The sequence below is a fragment of the Anguilla anguilla genome, chromosome 11, assembly GCF_013347855.1.
Source record: "Anguilla anguilla isolate fAngAng1 chromosome 11, fAngAng1.pri, whole genome shotgun sequence".
NCBI classification, from domain to species: Eukaryota; Metazoa; Chordata; class Actinopteri; order Anguilliformes; family Anguillidae; genus Anguilla; species Anguilla anguilla.
Genome location: NC_049211.1, coordinates 28,312,351 through 28,322,647, shown reverse-complemented (window position 1 = coordinate 28,322,647; position 10,297 = coordinate 28,312,351). Strand labels below are relative to the sequence as shown.

Below are 10,297 nucleotides of genomic sequence, written 5' to 3'. Positions count from 1 at the left end.
AGATAAACTATTAAAAGACAAAAATTCAAATCTTTTGCGTCCTTCTCTGGAGAGACACGGCAACCTTTACTTGTCCACAAAAAACGAAGACAAACACACTGGCAAAAAAACAGAACCTCCCAGGCAGTGGTGTGAGTTTAGATCCTGTCTTCTTATTGGTCGGTGCCATCAGCAGCCTGTCCTCACCCCAGAGATCCCTCTGCTTGCAGATTCTTCAGACATCTGGAATGCAGGTGATGTCGAGTTTCCACATTAGCGACAGCTCTCTGGGGTTTCGTTACATGAATCAATACTGGAGTAGATACAAAGCCCAGAAGCCACACTCGCTGCCCCAGCCGAATGTTTTAACAGCTGATTCTTTCAGTCATTTTCAGATCGCAGTCCTCAAGAAACTCGTCCCAGGAATCTGGTTGTGTTGACCTTATTTTTTTTTTAATTTTGTCCTTAGTAGAAGCTATTCATTGCCAGGGTCAAAGTTGATTAAAAACATTTTATTGGTGTTTTCTATTGTCACAGGATGCAAATTTAAGGAATTTTACAGAATGACTGTGATTCTGAATGTACATTTCATTTGTTTGTATTGTTATTGCTTGAAAGTAATAGTGATATTACCAGTTATGTATATACAAGGAAACTGTATGAATTAATTTTATCAGAATACACATGCACAGCCCTGCACATTCATTCATGTTGATGTTGGTATGTTTCCTTTGGGTGCTAAACCCAGGACTGCAGTAATATCTGGGAGTAGGTAGGGGGCAGTGTTTCAGCATCTGTGGATCTTTGATCCTGAGGCTACAGGCAGCCACAACTCTACCTTGAGAATAACTGCACATTTTAATTGTAAGTTCTCTAACATTTATGTCTTGGGGTGTACCATGGTGTCAAAAGCACAATGGTGTTCCAGATGTGTGCAATCGTGCACTTCCTGTCCTCAGTCCAACTGACGCCTTCATATGAAGTATATGCGTGGAATGTGCCCTGAAGCTGGAAGGCCCTCCAGACGTCGCCCTCTAGTGGTGCTCTAGTCACAGTGCAACCAGTGCTCTGTCATACTCAGCGGGTACCCAGACTCCACTTTCAGCTCTTTGTTCATGCGCCAGTACTTGTCTCCCTTGAAGAAGTAGATGTTGCTGTTGGTCCAGGTGAGGGCTGCATCCGGGGAGGAGGGCACTCCAGAGAAGAGCTCGCTGGTGGGTTTAGGGCGCGTGTCGAAAGTGGCAGACGAGAGCTCGTCCCACTGCCAGTAACTAGAGCCCTGAAGGGTTGGAGGAAGAGGGAAAGAAAGAGAGATTGGGATAGATGTACAATTTAGTAAGTTACTACTGTAATGTTCTGTTATACATCACTGCTGTTTGTTGTAGGGCAACAGTCCCACTGGTCATGGTGTCTGTTGGTTTTTGGTGTACTTCTGCTCTTATGTTGTGTGCTTATTGTATGTCATTGATTGGCTAAAGTGTACACACCTTGTTCCAAAGGCTTAAATTATCAACTGATTAAAAGGAATACAATGATGCTGTGGCCATCCAGGACTGGATTTAAACCTGCAGATTCTTTTGTCCTCCAGGGCTAGAGATAAACCTGCAGACATTGTGGTCCTTGAGGACTGGAGTTAAACCTAAAGGAATTATAGATCTCCAGGACTGGAGTATTTGAGATCACTGTTGTAGGTTCACATGAGGTGAAATCCACCCCCCTACCTTAAAGAACAGCAATTTTTTGTTGGGCTCAAAGTAGAGAGCTGCATCAACGTTGGGGGGAATGAGGATTGGTTTAGGGTAGCCGGGGTCCAGACGGTAACCTGTATGCCTCCACAATTTGTCCCCTAAAAGAAGAGACGACCATGAGAAGAAAGCACAGAGCGAGGCTACCAACAAAGATGATGCAGATAACAATGATCTCCACAGCTACAGTTTACAGTTCAACCCCTATCTGATTATTTGTGGGGAAACTTCAGATTCTTTCAATCTTCCTGAAACTTCCTGAAATAATATTTCATGGCTATTATCATATAAGGCGGTTTTTGACACACAAGCTATTTGTGTGTTAAAGAGAGGACTTTTTCACCAGAAAGCATTTATTGCAGTTCTTGGCACCTCAATGTTCATGTGAGGGAGGGGGTGCTGAGACAGATTGAGGATCACCCTTTATGTCATAACACACACCATTCCATGTTCATCTGACCACCCAAAACTGATCCCAGGACAGTCTTGTGACTACCTTTTACAAAGTAGGTCTTGCCAGTTCTTGGGGAGTACACAGCGGCGTCGAGATTCCCTGTTAGGTCCTTCCACAGCAGACTGATCCTGATTGGTTTTGTGTAGCCCTTGTCAGACACCGTCCACACATACTGGTCGCTGAAGGCATATGTCTTCCTGGAAGGACCTGTGACAGGAGAGGGGGGTACATGGGAACAGCCAAACTATAGCAGTATAGTAACTGAACTATAGCAGTATAGTATCTAAACTGTAGCAGTATAGTAACTAAGCCGTAGCACAGCTGAAAGCGGTGTGATCACTGACCACATTGTCAATGAGCATAGAGCTGGCTCTTTCTATCACACAATGCAAGGAGGAAGGACATTTTCCTTCCTTCCCCCTCAGCTGTTGTGTGGTGAATGATCTGGCACAACATGGCTGCCGTGTATTACTCAGGTGGCTGCTACATATTGGTGGTGGTCAAGGTGAGTTTCCTACCTTCACCCCAAAAGTATAAAATTCTGAGATGAAAGGCATTATATAAATTGTATCCATGTATATTGTTTAACCAATAAAATGCAAGCAGTCAATCACTAGAAAGGTGGACTTACACTGTCTATTAGCAATCTGCAAAACATAATTCTTCCTAATGTTGTAACAGCTTATTGTCTGCATGATTCATAAAGGAGAATGTTTCTGGATATGTGCATGGAGTTCACAATACAGTAGTAAATGCGCAAATCTTGTGGGGAATATACAATATCTTAGAGTGTATGTTTAGAATGTGTGCAATACTTTGTGGGAATGTGCAATGTCTTAGAATTTGTATATGGAATATTATTGTGGGGAATGTGTCGTATTTTGGAGCGATCTGTGTTTTTTGTCAGTTTTTAAATGCTACAGCAAACAAGTCTAGAATGTCCGAGACAAATTTCCCCTGGAGACATTAAAGGCTTATCCAATGTAATCTAATCAAGAAGTATGAGGGCTACCTTTTAAATAGGGTTCCTTCCTTAGAAAAACCTCCACAGAAAAACTATTGTGCCCAGTATTTCTATTATGCTTAATCACACATTTAAAGTGATAGTTCACTTTCTGGATTAAAAAACATATTTTAGTTTCAGTGTTTTCGATTGGCCCAGACAGTTTTTGCGAGCGATGAAGGATATTTTACATATTTGCATAAGTTTCTGACAACCTGCCAGGACCATCCAGCAGCCACACAACCCAAAAACCTGCCCTCGTAGGTTTGAAACCCATGCATCTGATAAAGCCCAGTAATTAAGTAATTGGCTGCAGCCGATGTGATTACAATGAACCACAGCTGCAGTCATACCTGTAAGTAGGGCCAGTGCTGCCCTCTGGTGGCCACACCCCAATTCCCTTCCTGGCATATCAATAATATAGCCTCTGGGGGTATTTTTCAGTGGACAGATAGAATTGTAATTAATTTCCTGAAATGAAATGGAATTGAATGCAGCCCTAGTGGGTGAAGACCTTACCAAGCATGACGGCATCCAGCGTGGCACTGCAGGGGTCAATCTTTTTGTCCCCTTTCCCGGCCGAGGGGGCTGCGACTGGGGGGACTAGGTTTGGTGCACTGGCCTTTGGCTTGCCTAAGAGGGAAGATGAGCAGAGCAGAGTACAGATGAGAGTTAGTTTCCCTACATCCCAGAATGGGTGAAGTTATTATGCATTATGAGTGAATCACAGATTTCTAACGATCAAAGTGTTTTGATACAGACCGCAATGTTTTTTGATTTTGATTGGTTCAAACAAGTGGTTGACAACGCTCAGTAGCTCCACTTACTATGGGTTTTGTAAAATGACTAAATGCACAGAACTGAGTCTGATTCGTCCAACCGAGCTCTCCTTTCTGTGTTCTGGTTAGAATTACATCAGCGAAAGCTAAAGTTTCCTATGATCAATCTCCCGTGGTTTCTCGTACCAAGTATATGCTGATGTTACTCCGCCTTTGCTCTTGTTCAAAACTTAGGTCTCACTATGCATCTCAGCTTGCCTGAAGGACTTCTTGAGACAGTCCTTGGATTATCCTGCTCCTGCCATTTAGCAGCAGTGGGTCAGGCATGCGGATTCTTTGTATATAACATCTGAAGAATCCTCACCAACTACCCAATCCAGCTCCTAGTCCAGGCCCCGATACTTTCACATCCAGACTACTGTAGTTTCCTCCTGGCTGGTCTCCCTGCTTGTCTAAAAAACCTCTTGCCGCTCATCTGTAATGCACCTGCTTGAGTTGTCTACAACCTTCTCAAGCACGCTCACTGTCATCTCCAACTTATTTTAGCATACTGTCAGGCTCTCTCAGTCCTCACCGTACAGAGCTTGTATCCCTCGCAGGTCGTCGGGATGCAGGCGGAAGTCGGCACGGTATCCGTGGTAGACCGGCCCCATGACAGCGCTGCTGTACTGAGAGTGGCCCAGCCCCAGGGCGTGGCCGATCTCGTGCGCCGCAACGATGCGCAGGTTTGTCCCGTAGTGCGTTCCTTCAGTCCAGTACTCAGCCCCATCAAAATGCACCAAGCCTGACTCTGGGGCATCTGCATGGGCCAGAATGTGACCTGTATTTAAAAAATACAAGTAAAAAAACATTTATTGTACAGTTTGTGGCTCTGTGGTGCTCAAAGCTGGGTCAGATTTGCATTTGAAATAAAGAGAGAAACATCAACATTCCAAACCTCAGTCTGGCTTATTTACCATTTTATTCAATTTTACAATGATTAGATGCCTCCAGGTTTTACTCCGCTAGTCTCATCCTCCTTTGGAGGAGTTGTCTGGGTAAGGAAATGATTCATTAAGTTATAAAATACTTTACGGCACAATGGCTGGAGAACTAGGCTTGCAAATCTCAACTCAATTCCAGGTGGGGGGGTACCCTTGAGCAAGATCCTTAACCTGAATTGCTTCAGTAAAATATTCAGTGTTATAAGTGAATTTCATGTAAAATAATATAAGCTGCTTAAGTCACTCTGGATAAGAGCATCTGTTCAGAAAAAGCCAGCGTGAATGAATTTAGATGCAAAGTACTATGTGAGGTAATTGCGTAATAATTTACTATAATTAATCAATTAAGTGCTGAATTAAAACAAAATCCAGCATTCCAGGACCAGAATTGAGCACCATTACTTAACTCTTTAAATGTCAGTAAAATTTAAAATCATCCCTAGAGATCCGTGAAAATCTTCAATTAATCATGCTACTGACATAAATGCACAAATGCAAGGGCTGCTTGGTGGCTTCTCCTGTTAAGGTACCATGCTAGTGCATGGATGGGCCCCACAGTCTGGGATCTTATCCTGACCATGCCAATATCGACTATTGCTGGTAGCTCCTTTACTTAGGGTTATGGCAGCTAAAGTCTGTCGTCCTCCTCCTCTGTTTGATCAGGCACCGTGGTCTGCTTGCTAAAGCTGACACATCAAGCATCTTCCTGCCAGCCATGTCTGTGCAAGCTTGGCTTGGGGGCTGTGGCGTGAAAAGAAGGAGCTAGTGATGTCATGTGCTTCAGAGGAGAGTGTGTGTTTATCTACAATCTTATGCATTGATAATGCAGAAATTTCAGCATGAGCATGGCCGTATACAGGCATTCTAAATTGGGGAGAAAAAAGCAAAAAAAAACATTCAAATCATTTAAATGGAAAAATATAATTACATTTAAAAATTTTCTGAATATTGGTGAAAATAGATGTTCAAAATTGTCAGTCGTCTGCAGGAATTTTACTGGTGCATTAAAGGTTTGAAAAGTATTTCAAGTAGTTATTTTATCAAGCTTCATTGGCCTTTATCCAGTCATGCAGCCAGCAAGTTTACAGAGTTCTTCTCTCACCTCGCCCATCAAATGGGATGGGGCAAGACCCATCTCTCTTATGGAAAGAGATCTTGATGTCCGCCCGCCCTCCAGAAACTTCCCGGAAGGTCAGAGGGGACACGTCACTCCAGTACTTGAAGGCTGAACGAATGGCCAAGCGGGTTTTGGCCTGACCCATGTCAGGGCTGTAGTTATAGATGCGGTAGGACAGGTTCTTTGTGCGCCAGTAGCCTGTAGAAATGTTAATAATAGCAAAATAATAAATATTTATGCAGAGAACTTGAAAAATCTCCTACTGATATCAAGAGCACGTTTTTAGACAGTTGACAGGGTGATGAGCAGCTTGTCATGTTAGTAGGAGTAGAGATCCTTGGGGCGTTCAAGTCCGAGCTTGATGCAGTGCTGGATACTCTCTAGATTGCTGGTGAATGGCAAGCCTAGATGAGCTGAATGGGCTGTTCTCATTGTTATGTACTCTTATGTTCTAATGAATATGAAGATGCATCCATAAAGCAGCTACAATCAGAGTAAGCTGTCTATGGATGGATTATCAATTGCATTGACTATGCTTCGAAGACTAGCAATAATTAATATTTGCATGATATTTGTTAATACAACCAAGTATTTGTATCTTGTAAAATCACCAAGAGCAAAAATTGAATTTTACTGGCAAAATTGTTGCATGAAAAAATTTTGAAACCACATAAGACACATGCACTAACTCACCCATCACTCGATATTTGAGGGCTTTTTGGTTGAACGGGTCCTCTACGCCACAACGAGGCTGTCTCATCATTGCCAAGGTGGCCTCGTCAACCTTTCCGGTCACAAGCAGGTCAGTCACCTTCTGGAAGACCCTGTTGAGAGGAAGAGGATGGCGTCTCAGATTGTCCTGACAAGGTTGCTATGGTGGTCCTATAGGCCTCCCTCATATTCACACACTGTTGGCTTGGATCATAGGCCAGTAGACCAGAGGGTAGATGTGAAAAATCAAAAAAAATCTATCTATGGAACATATACAGTATGTGTCTTGTGTAAAAAGACTAGACGGGGAGACTCTACAAAAAAAACAATTAACTTTGAGGTACTAAATCAGATTTCAGACAAAAAGTGTCATTTAAATGTAAATGTGTTTTTCCATGCTGTTCCACTGGTAACTGGTTTCAGTCTAAACCTAGTACTTATGCTTTTCTGTCCTATCAGGTTTTTATTTTATTTATTTATATCTTAATTTTTGAGGATGGGCCCTAAAGGCTGTTGTAGCCCCAGGGCCCACATAGTCTTAATCCAACCCTGGGTGTATCTTGTGATGGTAGAGTGAGCTTTTCTGAACTCCATAATGGGTGGATCTACAATGAACTATCAATCACTTGTTTGAACAAATGTTCATGCTTTGCTCTCCATTGCAAAACACAAGGACAGGTTCAACCATGTGGCAGTTCTGCCTATTTCCAGCTCCCTGAAAACTCTCTCTCTCCTATCACTACTCTGTTCAGAGGCCGTGCGTTGAGAGAGCTCCTCTGTTACCTGAGAGCACCGGAAATCTCCTCCTCCCGATACCCTTTCGCTCGCTGATCCAGTGACGGCTGCAGGTAGCCAAACTGCTCCAGGTAATTCTTTTGAGGTCAACGTGCAACAGAGGGGACAAAGAATTTGCAAGTAGGTGAGGTCACATCGACATACACATTCTATTAAAATAGTTTTTTTAATCTTCCCACTATCAGTCGCTGTAGAATAAAAAAATAAAAATAAATGTTCAGAGGACGTAATTGCTTAATTGGTTTTCAAAATACGACAGGATATTCTTCTCGGTTCTCCCCACAAGCACCACGGGAAGTCCAAAATGGAGAAGCATATGATGCTAAAGGCAGAGAGTAATTTATGTGTTATCGAGCCAGCAGAGATAAACAGAATTGTTTTTGTGGTTAACACTGCCAGGCCAGATATGCAGGGAATGCCACTGGTTACTGCCCAGACTTACCCACACAAAACAGTGAGACCTCTTCTGACTGTAAAAAAACAAGCATGAGACAGTCCCAAAGAATACATTGACTTTCATTTATTTATTTATTTTTACTTTTGCTTGTGTTTCCACCTTTATTTAATCTCTCTCATGTTCAGGAGCACCACCATGGTAAACAGGAGCAATTGCTAATATCTCATCAATCAATGAAATGGGACATTTAAAACAAATTTATAATCTGGCCAAGTAATAAGCTTTGTGAATGGCTATTTCAATCATATTTAACATTCATAATAATCCTTTCACTGCCTGTCAACATACTAGTCTGAGGTAAACAACAGTCCCCTGGTGGTGACTGTGGCTTTAAGTATTATTTAGTGCTAATGACACTAAATCACTTTCTCTACTAATGGGAAACTCCCTCAGGAAAACTCCAATGCAATTCACTTAAGCACTTCCAAGGAACAATAAGAGATGAAGTACAAACATTACAGGTTTATAAAAGGACAATTTTTACAAAACCTGTAATACAAAAACAAAAGTATTTATTGTCACACCACAACCACCTTTCAAGAGAATCCTACTTCTCTTTCTCTCTTCTTATAAGGTAAGTGACAACTCATCTCATTCCTCTATCCCTCTCAACCCCTGATATTGTTTTTACTCTTCACCCTTTACCTCTCCTATGTTTTCGTTCCATAAAAAATTCACTCTCATTCAAATGAATTATCATTCCCTCCCCCATTTGTGGACCCCTACATTATCCAGGAAATGTCCAGTGATTTTAAATTCATAAAGTGAGATTTGTTTGTAGATCTGTGCACGTGATCTTATCACAATTTTTCCATATAAAAATATTATATAAAAAAAGTATTTAGAGAACATTATTTACCTGAAGGAAATAAGTTCTATAAATCTACAGCTTTCTGCATTTGTTTCTACTGTTCATAATAATTGAACGAGGGCTTGTAGAAGGCTACTGACTTAGTCATGAAACCAATAAGCACTGTGCTAGAAGTAAAATAACCCAATAACTTGTTTTGGCTGCTTGATCTTGGTTCTTACCGTGGCTTTAATGACTCTGTGCCTGTCAATCACAGCAGACAGGGAGCACACCACAGCCGACAGCAGCATTCCGACTGACAGGTAGCCCATGTTCAACGTGCTCCGGGGTCTACAGACAGAGAACCTTCCTTCTTCCCCTTCCGATTCCTTCTGTTTTCCTGAGGGAACAAACGCATCTACGTAACTTTCCCGGCAAAGGAGGCCAAGACAATTGCATATACAGTAAGCTTTCACAAATCAACCAAAATTGCTGTGTGCTTTCAAAATAGATATTCCTCACATATCAATATTAGCTGTTTTTGGATATTTTTGCTTGCTATAGTTATAGTCTTCTTGTCTCAATAACTTTGTTCTCTTTTACTCACTCTCTCCCTCTTTGGTTGAGAGTTATATATACCATCACCACCACCACCCCTCCTCCCCAAAGATGATCCATCCCAAGGGAATGTGAACTACAGCAGATTCACAGTGGAAGACAGCCCCCAGTCATTCAGTAGCCCCCAGTCATTCAGTCAATCAGTTTGTCCCACCCCCTTCCTGTCTCTCCCTTTCTCCTAGTCATTAGAACACAACATTTGCATCAGCAAAAAAAAAAAAAACGAACAAGTCAGATTCAGGCAGTATATGGTGAAACCAATTAATTTCAGGATGATGTCCACTCTTCCCTACTAATTACAAGTCAATTTATATGCGGTGCAGAATCAGAGTCTTAGTGCTGGGCTGAAACAAATTTTTTTAAATTTTTTTTTTACTTAAGATCAGTGACCGATTCAGACCCAAAAACCAGGTGACCATAATTAACTGTGTAATCAATTGTTTTTACTGATCAGCTGCTGCGCTACTCAAGTTCTGCCTAACAAGGAAAGCCAGCAGACCCTGCAGCTCTCCAGGACCAAGAGTGAGGACCTCTGGCTCAAAGACATGCTTTTTGTAGCATTTAAACATCAATCCATGTTCCTTCCTGACTCTCCCCATACTAGATGAACACATTTTTTTTATAAATATCTCAATTAGAAACTCAGTTGTACAATTAGTCACTTGACTATGCCGTTGGAGTGCCTATGGGGACTCTTGGAGGATAACTATTTAAATACAAATTTAAATTCCTGCAGGTCACATGGTGGAGACAAACTGGTGCCCCTACTCATGAAATCTCATTAAAAATACTTTTTTGAAGTAATTCCCAGTGTGTTGTTGTTGTTGTTGTTTCCAGTAAAGATTTTTAATCTCCCAACTTGGAGG

At 41.8% G+C, this 10,297-nt stretch overlaps 1 protein-coding gene across 1 annotated transcript; it reads right to left on the bottom strand.

Moving 5' to 3' along the window:
• Positions 1-476: 476 nt before the first annotated feature.
• Positions 477-9,535, bottom strand: LOC118208620 (matrix metalloproteinase-19-like). The gene is made up of 10 exons (XM_035383468.1): positions 9,421-9,535; positions 9,056-9,213; positions 7,555-7,643; positions 6,754-6,884; positions 6,046-6,258; positions 4,535-4,780; positions 3,701-3,814; positions 2,221-2,385; positions 1,701-1,825; positions 477-1,258 (listed from the first exon to the last, which is right to left on the bottom strand). Exons 2-10 carry the CDS (start codon positions 9,143-9,145, stop codon positions 1,025-1,027), a joined length of 1,407 nt encoding a protein of 468 aa, XP_035239359.1. The 5' UTR covers positions 9,146-9,213; positions 9,421-9,535; the 3' UTR covers positions 477-1,024.
• Positions 9,536-10,297: the final 762 nt, after the last annotated feature.